This window comes from Panthera leo, chromosome D3 (assembly GCF_018350215.1).
Source record: "Panthera leo isolate Ple1 chromosome D3, P.leo_Ple1_pat1.1, whole genome shotgun sequence".
In the NCBI taxonomy this organism is placed as follows: Eukaryota; Metazoa; Chordata; class Mammalia; order Carnivora; family Felidae; genus Panthera; species Panthera leo.
The window spans coordinates 3,118,167-3,141,048 of record NC_056690.1 but is presented as its reverse complement, the minus strand read 5'-3'; the positions used below and the strand labels follow the sequence as shown (position 1 = coordinate 3,141,048).

Sequence of the window (22,882 nt, the reverse complement as noted above, 5' to 3'; positions counted from 1 at the left end):
CTGCTATAAATATCAGGGTGCACGTGCCCCTTTACATCTGTATTTTTCTATCCTTTGCATAAATACCTAGTAGGGCCATTGCTGGGTCGTAGGCTAGCTCTACTGTTAATTTTGTGAGGAACCTCCACACTGTTTTCCAGAGTGGCTGCACCAGTTTGCCTTCCCACCAACGATGCACAAGAGATCCTCTCTCCGTGCACCCTCGCCAACATCTGTTGCTGCCTGAGTTGTTAATGTTAACCATTCTGGCAGGTGTGAGGTGGTATCTCATTGTGGTTTTGATTTGTATTTCCTTGATGATGAGTGACGTTGAGCATTTTTTCATGTGTCGGTTGGCCATCTGGATGTCTTCCTTGGTGAAGTGTTTATTCCTGTCTTTTGCCAGGTTCTTCACTGGATTATTTGGGGTTTGGGTGTTGAGTTTGATAAGTTCTCTATAGGTTTTGGATGCTAACCCTTTATCTGATATGTCCTTTGCAAATATCTTTTCCATTCTGTCGGTTGCCTTTTAGTTTTGCTGACTGTTTCCTTCGCTGTGCAGAAGCTTTTTATTTTGATGAGGTCCCAGTAGTTCACTTTTGCTTTTGTTTCCCTTGCCTCCGGAGACGTGTTAAGTAAGAAGTTGCTGCGGCCAAGATCAAAGAGGTTTTTGCCTGCTTTCTCCTCGAGGATGTTGATGGCTTCCTGTCTTACATTTAGGTCTTTCATCCATTTTGAGTTTATTTTTGTGTATGGTGGAAGAAAGTGGTCCAGGTTCATTTTTCTGCATGTCGCTGTCCAGTTTTCCCAACACCATTTGCTGAAGAGGCTGTCTTTATTCCATTGGATATTCTTTCCCGCTTTGTCAAAGATGAGTTGGCCATACGTTTGTGGGTCCATTTCTGGGTTCTCTCTTCTGTTCCATTGATTGGAGTGTCTCTTCTTGTGCCAGTACCATACTGTCTTGATGATGACAGCTTTGTAATACAGCTTGAAGTCTGGGATTGTGATGCCTCCTGCTGTGGTTTTCTTTTTCAGGATTGCTTTGGCTAATTCGGGGTCTTTTCTGGTTTCATACAAATTTTAGGATTGTTTGCTCTAGCTCTGTGAAGAATGCTGGTGGCATTTTGATGGGGATTGCATTAAATGTGTATATTGTTTGGGGTAACCTAGGCATTTTAACAATGTTTGGTCTTCCAATGCACGAGCATGGAATGCTTTTCCATTTCTTCGTGTCCTATTTAATTTCTTTCATAAGTTTTCTACAGTTTTCGGAGCACAGATCTTTTACGTCTTTAGTTAGGTTTATTCCTGGGTAGCTAATTGTTTTTGGAGCAGTTGCACATGGGACCAATTCCTTCGTGTCTTGTTCTGCTGTTTTGTTATTGGTGTAGGCATGGTTTTTTTTTACTGCAGGCTTTTCTAAATCACTCCTGCCATCTCATTTTTAAGGTGTCTCCCTCTCGCACCTCTCCCCACCTGCTGCTGGGAAACACAGCAAACAGAACGGGGCCTCCCCTGATACAAACGTCCCCATTGGATGCCACTGTCAGCAGAGCGGAAATTCCTGAAACAGGGCTTAGCCAAGTTGACTGTGACTATTTGCCTTTCCGTGTGACCTGATTTCTCTTCAGGCTTCTGCGTCTAGGTAGGGATTCTGGGACTTCCAGAGTCAGCAAATGAAAATGTCACCCACAACTTTGGGACTGCTTTTAATTGAGATTATTTATAAAATGAGTTTCCTGTGGAGGGACACCATGGGAGACCTAAGAGTGCCTTTATTTCCTGCGAAACCTCCAGAAGCTTCCAGTTCCACTTGGGAAGCCCGATTCTGGGTATTTGGTGCTCAGTCCTGTAAAGAGATTGGGGTAAAACATGGCCCTAGATGCCTTTCTTGGTTCTGGGAGTGGCTGAAGCCTAAACAGTAAATCGCACGCAGTCCCCTTCCCTGACATCTGCTCTCTACAGTTTATAAAATGCTTTCCCGTTTGTGGTCATTTTTACGTTTTCAGTGTCGGTCACGGGAAGTCCTCCTTCCAGGCGGTCATCACCAAGACCCGCCTGAAAATGTGGCTGTGTCGTCCTGGGGAGCCTAATCTGGGAGAGTCAGAGGCAAGGACTAGCAAACACCTCCAGAAATCAGAGCCGCCCTGGTTTGGCGAACGTGTGAGATCAAAATCTGCTGCATCACATTGAGGTTCACTTCCGTGATACTGATAATTAGCATTCACAGGGCGCTGGTACTGGGCTAACTGCTTCTAATTCATCATCTCATTTAATCCTCATAACAGCAGCTCCAACAGTGGCTAAACCGGCATTGTCTTCATTGTGTGGGTGAGGCACTGAGGCCTGCGGGCACGGCTGACATGCCCGGGGAAGTGGTGCAAATAGGGTCTGGCTCAAACCCAGCCCCAGGGCCCTCCTCTTCACCACCACAGCTTATCGTGGGAACTGTGGGCAGTGAAAGGATGAGGAAGAGGAGATGGGTGCTGATGATGGTGATGACGGTGATGACGGTGATGATGGTGATGGTGGTGATGGTGATGATGCTCACGGTAATAGTGATGAGATCGTCTTTGAAAACAGTCAGAAGTCAGATCCGATGAATGAAGAAGTTAGAGAAAGAGAGTAGTATCTTTGATCCAAGTGGTTGTGTAAATAAATTGAAGAGATTGACTTCTTTCCTTCCTTGTTCTCATAAATTCGCTCAGAGCAGTTCCCCAAGGGTGAGAGCCACAATATCCCAGACATAGGCACCCATAAGCCTAGACTGCGGCCTATCAATACCCTGACCCACCATTCCAGTTTGCCTGGGACTGACGAGGTTCCCAGGATGTAGAACTTCCAGTTTGAAAACGTAGAGAGTCCTGGGGCGCCTGGGTGGCTCAGCCGGTTAAGCGTCCAACCTCGGCTCAGGTCATGATCTTTCGGTCTGTGGGTTCAAGCCCCGCGTCGGGCTCTGTGCTGACGGCTCGGAACCTGGAGCCTGCTTCGGGTTCCGTGTCTCCCTCTCTCTCTGACCCTCCCCTACTCATGCTCTGTCTCTCTCTGTCTCTCAAAAATGAAAACATGTTTAAAAATTAAAAAAAAAAAACAAAAACTTAGAGAGTCTGGGCAAACCAGGATGAGTTACTCACTCTTCCTCCCAAATTGACTTTGGGGTTACGCACAGGATGAGAATGGACCTCTGTAATTATTTTAAGGCCATTTTGTTACTTTACACGCAGAGATTGTTAAGTGGAAGATGTCCTTTGTCTGAATCCGGCCCGGAGATGAATTTTATTTGTTATCCATGTATAGTAATGGGGAGATTTCCCACAAGTTAATCTGGAATCCTGACGTCTCGTGAAAGAATGGGAAGATTTGAAACCAACGGCCCCCTTTCTTGGAAGGTGGCCATCAGGGTGGCCTGTGGGTCAGCACGACCCAAGGTTTGCAGTGTTTTCTACCCCGGCTGCTTTACCCATCTGCTGCCCTGCCCGGCCTCTCTGGGGGTTTTAGTTGGGATAATGCAGGCAAACTGCACAGCGCTGGGCACACGGGAAGTACTTGGCCATTCTAGTTCCTGAGGCCTGCTCGGTGATTGTACCTGTCCACCCAAGAGTGCCACAGTCATTCAGCAACAAAAAGGAATGATGTGCTGACACCTGCCGTACCACGGATGGCCCTCGAAAGCATGAAACTGAGTGAAAGCGGCCATGGAAGTCACGCAGTCACGAAAGACCACGTATTGTGTAATTCCGTGGACGTGAAATGCCAGAAGAGGTAAATCCACAGAGGCCGAAAGGGACTTGGTGGCTGCTCGGGGCTGCTCGGGGCTGGGGGGCAACAGGGGACACCGGGTTTCTTGTGGGGTGGTAGAAATGTTCTAGCGTTCGCTGCGGAGATGGCTGCACCAGCCTGGGAATCTGCTGGACACCATTGGATCATGGATCGTGAGTGGTAAAGCGTGTGAACTGTATCTCCGAAAGCTGTGTGGTTGTTTTCAAGGGTCCTGTAGCCCGGGTCACTTCCAAGTGCAAACACGGTGCCTCTCTGAGGTAAGGCTGAAAGGGTGACAAGAAACAGACAGAAGGCTCTCTGGGGGAGGCTTGAAACAGTCCCCGTTGGAAACGCAGACTCTAGAAAGGAGCGGCGTCCCGACCCTGGGATGTGTAGACCTCACTGGCACCAGTGGCCTCTCTCCCGCATTCCCGGCTGGCACGCGGGCCCCCCTCACGCAACCGGTCCCCTCTGCCCGTGCCCTCGTCCCCCCGTCATGTACTTGCTGGTCCACAGCGGCGTCCCCGTCGGTAATAATAACCATCTGCCAACGATTGCAGACGTGTTCTCTGAGCATCCATCCCTACGATGTTTGTGCTGGGCTGGATTGCGTCCCCAAAAGAGATTCGTCCACGTCCTAACCCCTGGCAGCTACGGATGTGAACTTGTTCGGAAATAGGGTCTCTGCTGATTGGATTAAGGGACAAGATGAGCTCATGTTGGGTGTGGGTGGCCCTAAGTCCATGAGGATGTCCTTATCACAGACGAGAAAGGAGAAGGCACAGAGCCACAGAGAGATGAAGCCCGTGCGAAGCCAGAGGAAGAGGTTCGGTGATGCAGACACAAGCCAAGAAACGCCAGGGACGCGGCCGCACTGACACCTGGATGTCGGGCTTCTGGCCCCCGGAGCTGTGAGCGAATATTTTTCTGCCGTCGAAAGCCCCCGGCGTGTGGTGACTTGTTACAGCAGCGGCATCAGGAAGCCAAGACAAGGCAACCGAGGGAAGCTAGTATCTCCTTCTTAAAGAGGAGGAAGCTGGGGCACAGAGAGGTTAAGGAAATATGCCAAGGACACACAGCTGCTAAGTGGCAGAGGTGGGTTTGAAGAGGGTGGCTTGTGCCGTTAACCCGCTCCACAGCCCCAGCTGGAACAGCAGGGACCCGGGAGGGGTTCCGGCGAGCACTTTACGGTGAGCAGTGAGCCCTCCATCCTCAAAGGCCACTCCTGTCCTTAGTACTGTGATCCTGTCTCCCTGACCCTTCAGAGAAGCCTCCTTCTTTGAATTTGCCAGAAAAGCCGTTCTGTTCCCCTTAACCACTTGAAAGAGAGAGGGCTGATTCTCTGTTCTCCCCCCAGGCTTTTATTTATCTAATATGTCAGGAACTCCGCGTGGGACAAGGGCTTTTACGACCAGATTACTGCTTATGCGTCTCGAAATTAAATCTGCAAAGCTGGGCTGAGGCAGAGGCGACTGGAAAATCTCTCTCCTAATTTGTAAGAGGTTTGCATGCGTCTGAGAGATCTGCCTGGGGCGGTGAGGGAGCCTCTTGGCTGCTGCTGTCTGGGTGGACCCTTTTGATGTGGACCTCACGTTCCAGGGGACTCTCCCAGACTCCTCAGCAGACACGCTCGTTTACAATTAAGGAGGAGGCCATGAAACCCCAGTGAGGAGCCTGCTCCCCCGGGGGGGCAGAGGGACCACCCAGCCAGCCAGCGGCCCGAGCCTGCGCGTGGTGCCCTGGAAAGCTCATTACTCAGACACTGACTTTGCAGGATAGACAAGGGCCACGTATCTCTGTGAAATCCCAGTATTACCAGGAAAGTTGGGCTGGTGCATCTGTGAAATACTTCTAATTATGTATAGGTTGGTAATGAGGTTAAATGGCTGGCCACAGAAAACGTGACAGTTATGTTTGAGCCATTAGGATGCCTCCAATTACCAGTTTTATTTTCTTCATATTTTTCTTTGTGTGTGTGTGTGAGAGACGAGCCAACATGCCTCCTTGCTGTCCTATTATCTGGGTTTTTTTTTTCCCCCACACTCTGTTAACATAAAGATCAGATATGATCATGTTGGGGCAGTGATCGCATGGGTTGGAACCAAGGCCATAGAAATTCGTTTTAATCTGAAGAGTTAGGAGAATTCAAATACTCAGTATTCCCAGGCATCGGGAACCGTGATCTAAAGCCCGACGAAATTCCGCACCGTGCTCACTAGAACGGCCAAAACGGAGAAGAGGGGTGAAACCAGGTGCTGGCGTGGATACAGGGAAACTGGCATTATCACCCCAGCATCTCACTGGCATCACGCAGAGAAACGTGCACGCCTGTGGGATGGAAACTCCCGGGCAGCCGCGGGCGGCCGTCTTCGCATCTCTCGAGGGCGCTGAGTCTCCACTTGCCGTTAAATGCCCTGCGATTCTACTGCTGGGAACCTGGACAAGTGAAAACGCCCATCCGAAGGGAGACGGTGGGCAGGTTTGATAACAACATGTTTGGCGATTGCCAGAAACTGCAGCCGGCCCGGACGTCCCTCGGGTGGAGACGCGGGACTCAGCGGAAAGGAGGGTGGACACTAGAATGTATCTGGCGGCAGCAGGGAGAGAGCCCCCAGGGTGCAGAATAACTGCCTACAGGAAGCCGAGCATCAAAATACTACGTGTCGTAGGAGTCTCTGAGTGTGTGAAGTTTCGAGAAAAGGCAACCCTGCAGAGACAGAAACCCGATCAGTGTCTGCCTGGGGCCTGGGGCCTGAGGCGGGAGCAGAAGTTAATCGCACGTGGGGCGCGGGAACCGAAGGGCGATGGGCGATGTGCCGAAACGGGAATGTGCCCCTCATTCCTCACGATGTCAAGTCCCTAAGCGCCATCGAGCGGTGCAGGCGAGGACGATTCGATTTCGCAGCGTGTGTGTTTCACCTCGCGAGGGCCCTGGAGCCATCACGAGGAGCGGGGGCACACGCCAGTCCGCGGGGGTCCTGGTGCGCTCCGGGGTGCGTTTGCTCCCACGGTTCGGGATCGCGTGAGCCGGCCGCGCTGGCTCTAGAGAAGACGAGGGGGCGTCACCGTTACCTGTGTGCAGATGTTGGGCTTCGCATCCGTGATTCTGGCCAAGTAGGACCCGTGGGGGCTGTGACAGATCTGGGCAGGAGAAGCGAGGCTCCAGGGGAACGGATCTGGTGCCCACATGCAGGTTTCTGGACTTTGCTGACCCGCATCCGTGCGGCAGCCTGCCGAAGGAGCGGACTTTCGGTCCTGCCAGGGCCTCCGACCCCGGAGAAGGCCAGGGAAACGAGGTGTGGCAGCGCTCCGTCCCCAGGACTGGCCTGCGAAACACCCTTGCTCTGTGGCGAGTAGCGTTTGTACGTACTTTCACGGTGCAAACGTACTGAAAACAGGGACTCCAGCTTTGGAGAAAGAAAGTGCGTCTTTCCCACCTGCCTCCTTTCTTGGCCAGGTTGCAAAAATGTGACATTTCTCCGGGAAGTTGACGCCTCATTTTCCACCCGCCCTCCCAACGGACAGTCCCATTTAATAACTCACTTTGCAGCCCGGGACCTTCTGGAGACGTGCGCCTTCCTAAATTGAATTGTTTTCTTGTTTTGAGGGAGCGTTTTGGAATGGGATCTCCATCTTGCATTGGAAGCAAATTGATGGATAAGTCAAGTCGGACGCCTGCGTCCCCGTGTGCGCCGTGAATGAATTGGAAGTAAATGGGGTGGGGGGTGGCGCAGCCCAGAATTATCGGTCTGTTGCTGCCAGCCCGCGGAGCCGTTAGCACGTGTCCTCGGGGAGGGGGGCGGACTTGCTCAGCTACTGCCTGAGACAAGTCTCGAGTCCCCAGGATTGATCTGTGAAGTGGTTTACTGTTGGGAGTCTGCTTCTCCCGGGGTAACGGCTGGCGAACACACGGGGAACACATCTTGTTGGCCTTGGTGACCGATGCGCTTAGCACAGCCCTCCACGCTGCAAACCCACACGCCCGGACCCTGGCGTGCCATTTCAGGAGGGCGCTGTGACCCTCCGTGCCTCCCCGGGAAGACCCACGAAGACCTGTGTGACAGTCTCATCAAAAGCCAGTCGCTGGGCCACTTCCCGCAGGAGATGCAGGTGTCATCGCGGCCGCGGGCAGGTGCAGAGCCTGGCTCGTTACCCTGCATTTCCCCACGGCCGACAGGGGTGATGTCCCCACCCTTCACCTTCTGGAATGGCACGGGCTCCAGCCAATCAGGACGGGCAGAGGCATCGCAGTGACCAATCACACGGGACACTGGCTGCACCCGAGTGACCCAGTGGAATGTCACCGGGATCCACGCAGGAGGTCAGCTTCCATCCACCAGACGGGGTGTGAGAAACACGTTACCCCTGGCTTCCCAGGAGCGCGCCCTGGTTTCTGGCACCCGCCCCCGTCCCGTCGGGCGCGTCCCAAACAAACGCACATGGGCTTGTCACCCCTTTCTTTTTTCCTAAGAGCTCCCAGCTCTCCTGCCGCCCAAGTCAAGGCTGCCGCAGGGAGGGACGTTCTGGTTCATGGCCCTGAGCCGCACCGGTGGCTCCATCGTCGGTGGCCTCTGTGCCAGACCCAAGGTCCTGGCCTCATTTCCAAGGCCGGTGTGGTCAGGCGAGACCCCTTCCAGGGTCTGGATTTGGTTCCTGAGCAAAACAGGCCAAGCATCCTTCGAGGCCACCTTCAAAAGCCTTCCAGTTCTGTTCCCCAAATGCTTTTAGAACCTCGGGCTAGCAAGGCATGCAGACAATTTCTTTCTCATCTGTTCTCCGTGCATTTGTGAGCACAGCCCATGAGCGGTCACTGTGCCCGGCCTGGGGACAGAGCCAAGGACAAAACAGTCCCGAGGCTTTCTGAGCTCTCTGAGAGACAGACGTCGCCCCAGAGGAAAAGTAAAACACATAGTGTCTCACAGTGACCAGATCCCTGGGGAGCCCAGCAAGGGAATGCAGGTGGGGTGGTAGCATTTGAACAGAGACCCCGGGGCGGGGGGCAAGGATAGAGCCATGTGGATGTCTGCGGGGAAAAGCATTCCAGGCAGAAGGAACAGAGCAGGCGAAGACTGGGTCACGGTCAAGGCACAGCAGAGCCGCGGTGGCTGGGAGGCACGTCGAGGGGAGAGAAGGAGGAGAGGGGAGCAAGGAGGCCCGCGGGGTCCACGTCTCTCCCTGGGGGCTTTGGTTCTCACTCCGAGGGGGGAGGGAAGCAGGAGGAGGCTTGAGCGGAGAGGGGACATGATCTCATTCAGGTTCACGGGGCTCCCCCTGTGTGCTGTGCAGGGAGTAGACGGTCCTGAAACACGGCCCGGCCACATAGGTTGGATAATGCCTGAAGTCAGCACCGTCCTCCCCGCACATCAAAGGGGGCCCTTGTTGGCCGCGGGGTGGGGTGCGTGCCAGGAGCAGACTGTGCACGTCACATGCAAGGACCCTTTCCTGTCCCCCCGAGATGGGAAGTGGGAGGGGTTAGCGGCACAACACCCCATTGATCCGTGCTGCAAGACTCAGAAGGGACGTGGGCTCCAACAAAGGGCCCCTGTGTGGACAAAGGGTCAGCAAGGAGGGGTCGCTCATTAAAATGCAGCTGGAAAGGCAGCCGCTAGGCGGACGCTGTAATTAATGACCCACCGTCCAGGAACGTTTGGGCTGGGGACACGGCGTTCCGAGTCACAAGAAGCTGCATTCACGGAAGAGAGGGGGAGCTGTCGCCCGCGTGCCTCGCCAGTGCAGGGAACGGGGCGCCCTGGGACGAGCCCCCCACCGGGACTCAGCATCTGTCCTCCCAGCCTCGGTCCTGTGCCCCAGTCCCTTTCCAAAATGACCCCCTCCCCCAAATCACCTCCCGTTGGCCAGAGGCCAGAGACGTGGGCTGACCACTGTTAAGGGAAGGGTTCCGGGAGGAGGGGGGCTCCCTACGTCCTCGGGTTGTGCAAACTTGGTCCGTGCAGAGGGGTCAGAGGAAGATTCTTCATGCCGGCATGGAGTGCAGGGAGATGCTGGTTCTCAGAAGGAGCCCTGCGACCCCCACCCCAGGCACACGTGGCAGAGAAGTGCAGACCCTCGTCCCACAAAAGCTTGTTCCCAGCAGAGTAGCCCCAAGTGGCCACACGGCCACCCGACGCCCGCCGGTGGACGAACGGATGCACAGATACTGCCTTCTGTCCACGCAGCGGGAAGCTAGCGGCAGGAAAGGGAATAAGGTGCTGACGGGCGTGGTGACGGGACGACCCTCGACAAGCTGACGACGGGGTCAGTGAGAGAAGCCCCCAGAAGCCCCCTGTGCTGTACGATCCCACGTGGGGAGGATCAAAGGGGGCCAGTCCCCCTTTGGGGGAGTCCAGCGGAGGCAAATTCGTGGACGCAGGGCTGGGAGGGGGGAGGTCGGGGAGCTACAGGCAGGGCACCGGGGGTTTGTTTTGGGGTGATGGAAACGCTGTGGAGGTAAATGCAGGGGCGGCCTGTCTGCTCCACGCGAGTCATGGGGTGTGAGTTATATCTCCACAAAGCTGGGGGTTTTTAAGGCGCTTTCCCGACAGGTTTGACGTATGCATTTGCTTTTTCAGCGTCGATTCAAGGCATTTTTAGGGATGCTGCTGTCAGAGGCCGTGGTGGCCCGGGGCGTGGGCTGCGGCCCCGTTTCCTACCCTGTGGGGTGGGGAGAATCAGAGTACCTGCCTCCCCGGGTGGTCCAGACGAGTCAGCGAATCAGGACACGCAAAGATGCCTGGAACAGCATGAAGTACTTGGCAAGACTCAAAACCATGAGGTGGCCACAGTGTGGTTGGCATTTTTGCCTCTGATGGTGGCGGAGGGGCTGTTTGCGTCAAGGAAGGAGCTCGCGGAGGAGGGCTTGGCTGTCAGGAGACGGGAGGTTCGAATGTAAGTCCCGTGGGCCTCAGTTTCCCCCACTGTGGTAACATCTACCCTTTCTACTCTGCCATGTTGAAATGACATGTGTCAGGAATCCACACGAAAGTTCTCTGTAGAGGATGGCAAGGCGTCCTGTGGGTTTAATGGTGCCCCTGAAAAGATGCGCAAGTCCTAACCCTCAACGCGTAGGAACGTGACCTTATGTGCACGTGGGTCTGTGTTCGTGTCGTCAGCTCAAGCTGAGGACGTTAGGGCGGGCCGTGATCCACGGTGGCCGGTGTCCTTGGGAGAAAAGGGAACTCTGGACACAGACACGCACAGGGAGGGGCCTTGTGGCCACCGAAGCAGAGGTGGGGAGCATTGTGTGTCCGGGGCAGGGGGAGTTGGAGGAGGTGAGGCAGGTCCCTCCCTGGAGCCCCAGACTCTTTAAGGGGACACATTCCGGGCCACCCAGTGTGTGACGCTTGGCAGCGTCCCCGGAAGATTCCCACGATGATGATTGTTATCACTGCGGTGAACGCTTGCTGCCTGACCCCTGCAGGCGCCGGTACGTAGGGCCCTGTCCGAGAATTTGCGGCCAGGCCCTGGGACGTGAGAGCTGGCTATTCCCGCTCAGCCCCGGCGTGCCCTCTGTACCGTGCTCTAGAGTGTGGACTGAGACCCTTCCTGCTGTCAGACATGAACCCTGCTCGGTCCACCGTGCTAAGATTTCTGGAAGGCACTGCCGGGTGAATGAAGACAGGCGGAGGTGACCGAGGAGGACGTATGACTTCATGCAGCCACAGGTGGATGGACCCATCATCCCTCCCGCTCCCTGCGGAGTCTGGAGGGGAAGCCCTTCTGGGGAAATGTGCTCGCGCCCCCTCCCTGCCCCTCCCCTCCTGGCCCTGGCTGCTTCTAGAAGACCCCAGAGTGGCCACGAGGAGGAAAGTACAGCAATATTCTTTTCCAATATTGCTGCGGATTCCCCGTCGGCATCTCCCCAAGCGTTTTCAAAATCAATTTTGCCAAAACATGATGCGGAACTCTGGGGGACGGCTTCATCAGGACACAGGCAGGGAGGAGGCAGGGTGGTCAGAGGGCAGGTCCGGTCTGGCCTGTTCCATCAGGCCTGCCGTTCCGGTAATAAGGTTGCCCTTCCCTCCCTGATGAGACAGATTTTGTTAGGCCGAGCCAGGCGTCCTCGCTGGGTGTCTGCACTCGCCTGGGTAGAGGGAAAATCACATCAGCGGCTGGAATTTTGTGAGGCCGCCCCTGCACCATCTGTGTGCGGACATAAAATATTCTTAATCACGGGACCATGGAAATAGCTGGTCGTACCTAACGAAGTTTGTTAATCTGACGGCACTTTTCTGGATTCTTCGGCCCTGAATCCAAAACCGTCATTTCAAGCACCTTCACTAACGAGCCTACCAATTGGTTGCTCAGGCGGCCCGTGCATCATTTTTAAGTAGGAGGCCTCGAATTGGGAAAATGAAGTGCTCTTCTGGAATCATTTTTTTGTTTTGTTTTTGGCTGTTGCAAATTAGGGGGAATTGTCAGTCTCTGCTTGAGGCCTTCCCTCTTGCCTGGCTCCCCGGTGAATAATGGCGTGACCACCGTTTCCAACACGAGAGCCAGCAGCTAGCACCCTGCCCGAGGACCTTCCTTCTCCTGGTTAGGAGACAAGAAATGTCACCTGCCATCAGAGCAAACAGCAGTCTTCGTGCACCATCTCAAGCACAGAAAGAAATACCTACGTGAGTTAGTCTTAGGTTTGCCTGACTTTAACAGAAAACTCTCGGAACCAATAGTCGAAACACAAAGGAAGTTTATCTCACATACCTAAGTCAGTCCAGGGCCACTCCTCAGGTATGAGAGATTTAGGCTTCTCCTGTCTCTCTACCCCGCCACGTTCAGTGAGTGGCCTCCATTTCCGAGTTTGTCTCATGGTCCAGAAAGGCTGCTCATGCTCCAGCCATTGTGTCTGTATTCCAGGCAGCCTAAAAAGGAAAAAAGGAACAGAGTCCAGTTCCCATTAAGCAGATTTCCTAAGGTCCTGCATAATATTTCTACTTACGTTTGAGCTAGAACATTTCTCAAGCTTTGAGCAGCTTAAGGATCACCTGGAGAGATGGTTAAACACCAGCCAATGGGCTCCACCCCCAGAGTTTCTGATTAAGGATGTTCAGGGTGAGGCCCAAGAATCTGCCTTTCTACGGTGTCCGGGTGGTGTCGCGGCTGCTGGTCTGGGCACCAACTTTGAGAAGAGTGGGTACGGAGGGCACACAGCCCCTTTTTGCTACAATACCATTCGTCGCTATTTCATCCAAACCAAATCGATATATTTTTCTAGCCGTCGCCTTGTTCTGGTCGCTTCTGGGATTCAGAGGCCTTTCGTGCTGCCACAGAGGCTCACCAGACAGCCACCTCTCTTGCCGCTTCCCAGAGGGGCCAGCCGGGAACCGGGCACTTGCTGCCTCCCTCAGACTCCAAAGACCCTCTGACCCAGGAGAGGGAACTTTCTGCTCCAGAGGGCTTGGCGGAGGGGGAGCCCCCTCCTCCCTCCTGATTTTGGCCAAGACCCTTTGTCAATACCTGTGAACCCTCTGCCGTCTTGGGAATTTAGGGAGGGTTTGCCTGCCCAAATGTCTCAACTACACAAAATCTCTCAAAATAACTATCCCGCCGGACAGACCTCTCGGACAGACCCGTCTGGAGGGAAGATTTTTTTCTTTACTTCGGGAAAGGCGGGGGCGGGCGGGTTGATCAGTCCTTGGAGGGTCAGTCCCAGACCCAAATCCGCTGAGTGATCGGCACCAGCGGGCTCCCGCTCGTTCACACCCCCGGGTCCAGCTTCAGGGGTCTGAAGCCAACAGCAAACCCTTCGCACCCTGGGGAATGGGTCCTGGGGCTCCTGCTGCTGGTCTGTCCTGATCAAACTGGAGGTTTAATTAAAGAGGTGCTCCATCAACTTGCAAGCAACGCTAACTCAGCTCCCAAATCAGTCATAGTCGAACGCACACCGTCTTGCAGCCAAGAGCACACGGGCTGGTCCCGGGACCCAGGATGTTGAAACCCAGGGTCAAGGCTCTTGGACCCTGTTTCCCGGACGGGGCAGGCGTTCGTGGGATGGGCACCTTTGTGCTGAGCACTGAGCCGCTGGGGGGCTGGTGTCCACTCTCAGGTTCTCAGAGGAGCCCTGGAGGGAAGTGGGGTCCTCCCATTCCACAGATGAGGGAGAAGCACCGAGGAGGAGGAGGCAGGACCCGAACCCCACACGGCGAGCGGGCAAACGGCAAGCTGGGTGCTCTTGAGTTTGCACTCACCGAAGCAGTGAGGGTCTCAGCCCCCCCAGTGCTGGAAGCTGGACTCTGCTTGATTTCCAAACCTGGACCTTTGACCCTCCCAGAGCCCGCTGCACGAGCCAGCTGTCCCCAACGGCTCTCTGCCAGCCCCGGGGCATGTTTTGCTGACCCACCACACCTGGAGGAGGACACCGTTGGCTTTCCTGCTCCTCTGTCTTTTTGCGATGTTATCTGCCACCCTGACATCTGGAAGGGCCGGTAGTAGTCGGATCTTATTATCACTCAGGTATCCGTATCCTTCCTCTCCTAGAGCTAAAACCGTGGGCAGGGAGACAGATACGGTGGAAATAATCACTACCGTAGATTACGAACCACTTAAAAGCCACAGTTCAAATGTCTCTTCCTGTGTAACACGAGTCCGTCTGCTTTAAGGGGTCCAATGCTTCTTGTGGGTCCAGAGGGTTCAGGACTCCCGCACACAAGGCAGGTTACCACAGGGACGCTGACCCCATCGGCCCAGCAAAACAGCATGACTTGAACCCCCCAAATACAGGAGACACCCCCACGGGATGCACTGAGAGCCCCGTCATTTCAGGAAAATGATCTTCTCGCCCAGGGACCAGCAGAGTTTTCTGTAAAGGACTAGATAGTATTTTATGCTTTGTAGGGACACACACAGTGTCTATTGTGTAGACTTTTTTTTTTAATTTTTTAACGTTTATTCGTTTTTTGAAAGATGGAGGGAGACAGAGCGTGAGTGGGGGAGGGGCAGAGAGAGGGAGACACAGAATCCGAAGCAGGCTCCAGGCTCCGAGCCGTCAGCACAGAGCCCAATGCGGGGCTTGAACTCATGAATTGCGAGATCATGACTTTAGCCGAAGTCGGATCCTTAGCCAACAGTCATCCAGGCGCCCCTTGTATATTCTTTTCTTAAAGGCTTGACAAGTAACGAAATCATTCTTGGCTCTTGAGTCTGTGTAAAAACACCCCGTGGGCAGGATTTGGCCCCTGAATCTTGTTAACCAGCCTGCAAAAGTCTAACGAACTGCGAGAGGTTATTTGCAAGGTTGTCATAGACACCTTGCCTTCCTGCCAATATTTTACTTAACTAACTAAAGTTTTAAGAATTAGTTCTAAGAAGCAGCACCCGGTTGTCACCTATCTCTGCCTCGACGGTGAATCAGCCAATTGTAGACCTTCCTGTGTGTGCAGTTCACCCTGAGCTGCCTTCTTCAGGGAGAACGTGAAGCTCTCAGCCTGCAATCAGAGGAGACCCCAACGGGACACGCCGGGCTCTGTCTGCACCCGGGAGGGTGGAGGGTTCACCTCTGCTGCTTCTCCCTCTTCTCCCTCAAAGCCAGACGGGGGGACGCACGGATTTGAGAGCAGCTCATTCATCTTGTACCCTTCACAGGAGTGGATGCCCCTCTGGCCACAGGCGGAGAGAAGGAAGCCTGGATTTAAGAGTCACTGGATGTTCACAAAGGGTTTGGATAGAAACGGGAAAGATCTCTAACCAGTGGCTTCTCTAGACGCCAAGGCCACCTGTCCAGTCACAGCCAGGCTCGCCCAACTGACCCATGTTCTAAAGGGTCAATGCAGTGTGCATTCCTCAGGCAGAATTTCTTCCTCAGGAAGCCTCAACTTTGCATCTAAAGGCCTTCGACTGATTAAACCAGGCCCACCCAGATCATCTAGGATTATCTGCTTTCCTGAAAGTCAGCTGATTATGAGCATTCATCACGCCTACCCAATACCTACATGGTAGTGCCCAACTTAGTGTCTGATGGAATAATTGGGGGCTGTCACCTGGCCGGGTTGACACGTAATCACCCAGGTGTTGGCAAGAATTTCAGGAAAAGGCACTTCGCCTGCCGTTGCCCAGAGTTTAGATGAGAGCATGACCACGCAGAGAGGATCAAGAGGAAACGTGTGTGCCACTCAGCCCCGCAATTCCACGGGCACCAGGAGGTGCTGGAGAGTCTCCAACACGTGGGCAGAAGGAGAGAGAGTCCTTTGTACTGGCAGAGTTTGAAACACCCCGAACTGCCATCAGTGGACGAGCAGGAAAGTCAACTGTGGAAAAGGCATGCGATGGACACCTAGGTCTCTTTAAGACAGAGCCGGATCAGCACGTAGATGTGGTGATCAGCGTGGACTGTGGCTCAGCCGTGTGGACGTGAGCAGTCAGGAAGACATAACCGTGAGCAAAAGAACAAATGAGTAAATGGATGAAAGTCCAGGAAGCTATATCGGTATAAACCGTCTAAAATGCATGTTTGTACAAAACGTAAATGGAGGGAACAAGGCCACGGGTCCTGTACTTGTGCGGGAACGTGAGAAAAGTCTAAAATCGCAAACTGGGAAGATGTACAAGTCCCAGGTGGCAGGCGCCTCTGGGGAGGGAAATCGGGAGACCGGATGAGAGCAAATGACGAGGAGCTTTCAAAGTTATGAGCCCCGTTTTCCCTCTTTTACAAGAGAAAGATCTGAAACGACCACAGAAGGTGATAGCATCCTGCTGCCCTGGATTTTGTGTGTTTGGATGCTCGCTGCCTGCTCATCCTGGTTTCTGTCTCCCACCCCCCACACACGTGGGACAGGGGCGTGGGCTTTCCTCCGTGGGCTGGTGGCCTGACCCACACACCCACCGTCACGCTGCCCGAGCCCTGGCGGGAGGCTCGTAAACGCCATGGGATGAAATCTTCACAATGATGCTGAATATCCCCCAAGTTCACAGCCAAGAAACGGGTCCCTGAAGGATTTAAGTAAAGCAGGAAAAGGGGCAGAATTAGGACAGGGGCCGTTCTGTCCCAGGTCCTTAGGCCGTCCAAACAGATGTCTCAGCCCCGGGGACACATGTTCAAACCTGGCGAGGCCACCTTCGTGCTGCGCACCTGAACACGCCACTGTATCGGCTCTGGGCCTCAGTTTCCCCATCTGTGGGCCGGGGATAGTAAGACCACCTGCTTCATGGGTTGGGGGAGGGATGGCAGTGTTCAGTAACACCCGATGTGTCCCAAGAGCTCCCCAGATGTGACCTGGTGTTTTTATTAATGAGGCCTCTTAATGGCCCGCCTTGAGAGGGGTCGTTTTTGCCCTGTCGGGAATGTTCTAGATGCAACGGCTGCTGTCCTCGGACCCTGGTGAGGTTTGAACCCCCACGGCTGGTTTCGAAGGCCAGGCGTCCGGCCTCAGAGCTGCACACGTGTTTCTCTGAGGGTGAACAGACTCTGAGGGTGGCTTGGGGGGGCCGAGTCAGACCGTGGCCTTCCCGGGGCGCCAGCCCTGCTCCCCCACACGCCGGCCGTCTTCTGTCCCGAGAGGCAGTTCATGTGCCACAAAGGCTCCGCTCCGAGCCTGTAAGTGAGTGGTTCTCAGTATATTCACAGGGTCGTACGACCACCACCCGCTCTCCGTCTGCGTGGATCTGCTGTTCCGGGCACGTCGCGTGGACAGAACCAGGTGCCGCGTGGCCTTCTGTGTGGCTCAGCATCGCGGATAGCTCGGCCCTGCTTTCCGGGCCTGAATGCCTCCCGTGCACGGACGGGCCACACGCACACGTCCTGCTTTTCCCTCCCGAGAGCGCCCGGGGGCTCGCTTGTCCCACATCGCGGGGGTCACTGCACACCCTTCGGCCCGTGGGACACGGTCCGGAGTAGTTCTGTGCTCTCTCTTCATTTGAAAACTAAAAATCCGATTTGTACCGATGCAGAAAACGGCTAAACCAATTTACATCTTTGAGGGCAGCTCAAAACAACGACACATGTTTTCTGCGAAGCCTCGGGCTTCTTGTCAAATTTGAAACGACGGCGATTTAAAGTGCCTGACTTTCTGGATTCTTCTCAGCAGAAAGCGCGGTTTCCAGCCTACGGTGGAAGCAGGTGGAGGGAGGGAGAGAGCAGCACCGGGAGGGGGGAAGCTCCGTAGCTCAGAGAGCCGCCAGGTGGGGGCCGTGCCCGCGTGGACCTGGGGAGGCCACGCAAGGGACAGCGAGCTCCTCTCCCGGCTGCTGCGGCCGCGGGCGGGGACGCACTGCCTTCTGTGGCGCTGGGCAGGGCACGGCTCTCGGGGCCACAGGGCCACACGTGTTCCCGGCCAGCCCTGCACGGGAGGCGCTCCGCTGGGGCCGGGGCCTGGCGTGGGCGGTGGGTTCTGAGCGAGACCCAGTCGGATGCGCTGAGATAGTGTCCTCAGCATCTCGTCCAAGCAGTGAGTCAGCCCGGACTGGACAGGGCTTTGGGAGGACGACCAGCCACGTATACAGCATGGGGAGCTGTGTCGTTACACACGTGTGCACGCATACAACACGCATGCACGCGTGTGGGCAGACACACCTGCATACCTCACACACGCACACGTGCACACGTATCACACACACGTGCGTACCACAGACGTGCACACTCACACACAGGCACACACACAGGCACGTTTCGGCCCCAGGAGAGCTTCCCTCCATCCCGGCCCGGCCCCCTCCCCGGGTCCTCGGGGCCAGACGAAGGCCTCTCCCGCCAGACCCGTGTCCGGCCACGCCCGGGTCTCTCCGTCCTCCCTGCTTCTACGACGTTCCCGTTGTTTCTTGCAATCCCACAATCTGGGGAGGCAGGAGAGGACAGTCCAGTCTGAAAACTGCTCGTTCGCAGGGACCGGAGGCTGGTGCAGGAGTTTTCACTTCCCACCTTGGAGGTGTCCGGGCCCACTTTGGGGAGACAGTCAGGGCTCAGCCCCAGACGCTGGGACACACCCTGTGACGTGTTTCCCCACACCTGTCTCCCCCCCCCCGCCCAGGGCCCGAGACTCACGAATACTGGCCACCACTCACAACCTCGTGCCTGTTTTCCTACCGACAGTGACTGTGCCTTTCTTCGTGACGGCACAGACCCGTCTCAGGTCACGATGAAGGACACATCCTTGCCCTGCTTTGCAACGTAGCGTCAGGGCTGTGTTACGGTACGGGGCCATCTTCTAGGGCTGCCAGAACAAAATACCAGGGGCTGGGGCTTAATCAGCAGAACCTTTGCGAAGGTTCCAGAGCCTGGAAGTCCTAGATCAAGCTGTCAGCAGCTTTGGCTTCTCCCAAGCTCTCTCCTTGGCTCGCAAATGCCCGTGTCCCTGGTGTCCCTTCCTGTTCTTATGGACCTATTGGATCGGGGTCGCCCTTGGGACCCCAGGTAACCTTAATTACCTCCTCAAAGATACCTCCTGTCTTGAAATAGTCATGCTGAGGATGAGGGCTTCGACATGGATTTAGGGTCCGGGGAGGGGCACCATTCGGTCCACAGCACACGCAGACCCTGACCTCAAGAAATCCCACGTCTGAACTGGAGAGCTGAAATGAGCATCCAGTGCATCAAGGGAGGGCACGGATGGCAAAAATCAGTGTCAAAACATGCCCTTAAATGCTTGCTAAGCGTCTGTAGGAACACTAACCACGTACCAGAAATAAAAATGTTCAAAAGTGAACTCATCACCGCAGGGCATTCCTCTGCCGTTGAAGCAGGTGAAGCCTTCATTCTCCCCCTGTATCGGTCAGGAGGCAGTAGGGCGAGAGGCAGTAACAAACAGCCCCAGTTCTCACCGTCATTCAGAGCCTCAGGCCGGTGAAGCAGCTACCGTCTGAATAATTCTGGCCGCTCTGCCTCAGGAACGGAGAGCCCATCCCTCCGTGAAGGCGGGGAATCGCTCTAGTCCAGGAGTGACACACGCCGTGCCAGCTCACAACTGACTGGCCAGATTCGTCACACGGGCTCCCAGCAACCACACAGGCTCTGTGCAGGAAACACAGTTTCATGGTGTGTCCGAGGTGGCCAGAGGCCAGAAGGCGAGGGGTCTGTAGCTTTGTGCACACGAGTCAGCCTCGTGGGACCCTCTGCAGGGCAGAGTGGGTCTGGAGGGACCCCCAGAAGACACTCGGCGTGTGACCTACACCCCGACACGTCTCCAGCTGGGCCCCCCTGGCCTGTGCTGCCTCCCTGGCCACAATTCAAATAGGGACCCTGGACTCGGTCTGAGTCCCTGACACCTGACGCTTCCTGCCCCATTTGGAATCCCAGTGACGGGTAATTCTCTGCTCCCGTGGTTTATGCCATTGGCTGGAGAGACCCGTCCAATGTCCACCCAGAGTCTGAATCTTGCTGTGATTCAGCCCAGGGATGGGACGTGTCGGGGAGAGGATCGTGGGCATGTGTGTGTGCGTGTGCACCTGCAGTGACCATTAGGAAGCTAATCACAATTAGTCCACGAGGGAGTTCGCTGCCTTAATGAAGCCATTAGCCAAAGACCATTCTGAGAGAGAAAATGTAAAGTCTGAACTCTGAGCACATTACCTGTAATGAACCTGAAAATGGACTTGGGGAATTTCCGCGGTATTCTTAGCATCCGTAATAGCCGGTGGGCGAGCCGCCAGATCGCGGCCCCAGCTCCCGGGAATCCTGCAGACCCAGGAGAAGACCCGGCAGAGGCTTATTTAAGGGCTGGCTTCTGGGTACAAGCATCAGAGAGAGGCTGGGGCTCCACTTAGAACGGATGACTCTTTCAGCTGTGCTCCTGTCTAATGCAAAAGGTCATTTCTGTGTCAGTTGCTTCTCTGGAGAAAGAAGCGAGAAAAATCTCTTTCCTTCCAACTCCCGCTTCAAAGTGGGGCCGTGCTTCTGGAGAGGGACTTCGAGAGAAGTTGGCCCAGAGGGAAAAGGTGTTAATAGAGGTAGGGAAGCGTTACGAAAGCGCGAGCCCGTAGTGCCCACAGACTCAAAAGAGAAGGCACTTTCTTTATCACTTTGAAAATCACTACATGTGACGCTAATCATTTTGCTTGAAGTCAGGAAGGACACGGTGAACCGAGGTCCCCATAGCTGCGATGGAGTGGGCTCTCCAGGGCAGGACAGGAAGAGCCTTTGGTCTGCATAAAAGTCTGCAAAAAGATCCCAGCGGTCTGGTGCCCCTCACCAAGGTGTAGTGATCGTGGCCACCGGGGATTAAAAGTGACCTGACTCACTGGTGTCGTAGTGGAACGCCCGCCATTGCTCTTTGCCAGGCGGAACCTCTTCCTTCTTCTTCTGATGGTGGCCTTTCTCCTGTTGGACTCAGTCTTGGTAGGCTTGTGAATCAAAGGGGAACCATCCTCCCCGGGATAAGGGATGGCCATTTAACCCGACCAGACTCCCCCCACCCCACACCCAGGGAATTTAGATAGATCATCTACGGAGTGACTCAGGAGACAAATGGCCAAAGCCATTCACTGCACTCCACTCTGGAGATCCTGTCCCTTCCTGGCTTTCAGTGTCCTGCAAGCTGATCTGGGCCCTGCCTTTCAAGGCCCCTTTCAGCTTCTCCGTTAACTCTGGGAGTGGCCCAGGACCCAACGGGTAAGAACCTGCATTAGCCTCCTGTTGCCATACCAAATTAACAGCACGTCCTTATATTACAGTCCTGGACACCAGAAGTCAGAAATGAGCCTTTATGGAGCTGAATTCATGGTGTCAGCAGGGCTGTGTCCCTCTGGAGGACCTAGGGGAGGGTCTGTCTTTTTCCAGAAACTAGAAACCATCCACGTCTCTTGGGTCATGAGGACATCACTCTGACCTCTCCCTCTGTCCCTACCTCACTCCTCTTCCTCTGACCCTCTTATAAGGACTTATGATTCCATTGGGTCCTGCCCCCAGATAATCCAGGATAATCTGCCCTTCTTAAGATCCTTGACTTGACCACAACCGCAAAGTCCCCTAATACCATGTAAGGGAAAAGACTCACTGGTTCTGGACCTTAGAACAGGGTGGGCCTCTGGGTGGGAAGGACTCACCCGATTCCATTTCTGTTGCCTACAACCAAAACCTAACTGGTACATAACTTCTACTCTCTCTCTACAAAAGAAGAATTAATAATTTTCGACTTTTGTAGTTGGAAACCAAGAAGGTGGCCATAAATAAACGAAATTGTAATGTTCTTGGAAAATTCTTCCAAAGAATGGCCTTTTTTGCCCCAAATCCCAAAGTCAGTGCTATGGTGTTTTGTCCTAACAAACACAGTCTGGCAGATACTTGGGGAACTTCCCGCTTGTGTCCAAGAGCACTGAGCATATCAGCCCCCTTGACCCAGCTCCGTCTGGTTCTTCTGGCAGGACACTGAGATTCTCAACACCGCCATACTCACAGGAAAGACCGTAGCCCTGCCCATCAAGGTGGTCTCTGTGGAGGAGAACAGTGCCGTGACGGATATCTCAGAGCTGGTGGAGTGCAAGTCCGCAGACGACGATGTCCTCAAGGTAAGCACCCCCGCTGATCAGTCACCTGGGTTGAAATGATGGGAACTGTTGGGGCACACCCCATTCACAAAGAGGGGTCAGCACCAGGAAGTATGAAGTCCAATCACACAACCACCCTTCCAGCTCCAAACCCAGTTTGGAGTGTGGTCCGCTTTGGAGCGTGGCTCAAACCCCAGATACTTCCAATAACCAAGCTGGTGACACGGCGGGTGAAGTGGTCAGGGCAGACGGGCACGCGCCACACTAGCTGGGCATCCGGAGTTCGGCTCCTGCTGATGTGGTCACCAGTAAACGTGAGATCAGTATCGCCATTCCTTCAAGAGAAGCCGCAAATTTGCGCTTTATGTAAAAGTCACGTGTTTGCAAATTTGGGATTTATGTAAAAGTCGCCCGTTTTTCAGTGTTGGCCACCAGTTGTAACTTTTTTTTAATGGGCAAAAAAATAAAATACATCTGCAATGTGAGTCTGGCCCGGGCAGCTGTCCAAACCTCTGTTCTGTTGGGCAGACCATGAACCGGGAGTCAACTCCAGCCCCCTGATCGTTGTGTAGATAAAGTTTTATTGGGACACGACCGCTCAAATCTATCTCTGTACTGTCTGCGGTGGCTTTGGCACGACCACAGGAGCGTCAGGCAGTTGTGACCGAGACCATCTGGCCCGCAACTCTAAAATATTTGTTACTTTGCCCTCGCCAAGGAAAAGTTTGCCTAGAGCAAC

General features: G+C 54.6%; 1 protein-coding gene across 1 annotated transcript in view; it reads left to right on the top strand.

The window, feature by feature from the left end:
• The window catches only part of TMEM132C (transmembrane protein 132C), a gene marked incomplete at its 5' end in the record, with an annotated part of 203,304 nt that overhangs the window by 152,789 nt on the left and 27,633 nt on the right, over positions 1-22,882 (top strand). The window contains one exon of the mRNA XM_042911161.1: positions 22,021-22,164. Within this exon, the coding sequence (XP_042767095.1) occupies positions 22,021-22,164 (144 nt within the window). The remainder of the gene's footprint in view (positions 1-22,020; positions 22,165-22,882) is intronic.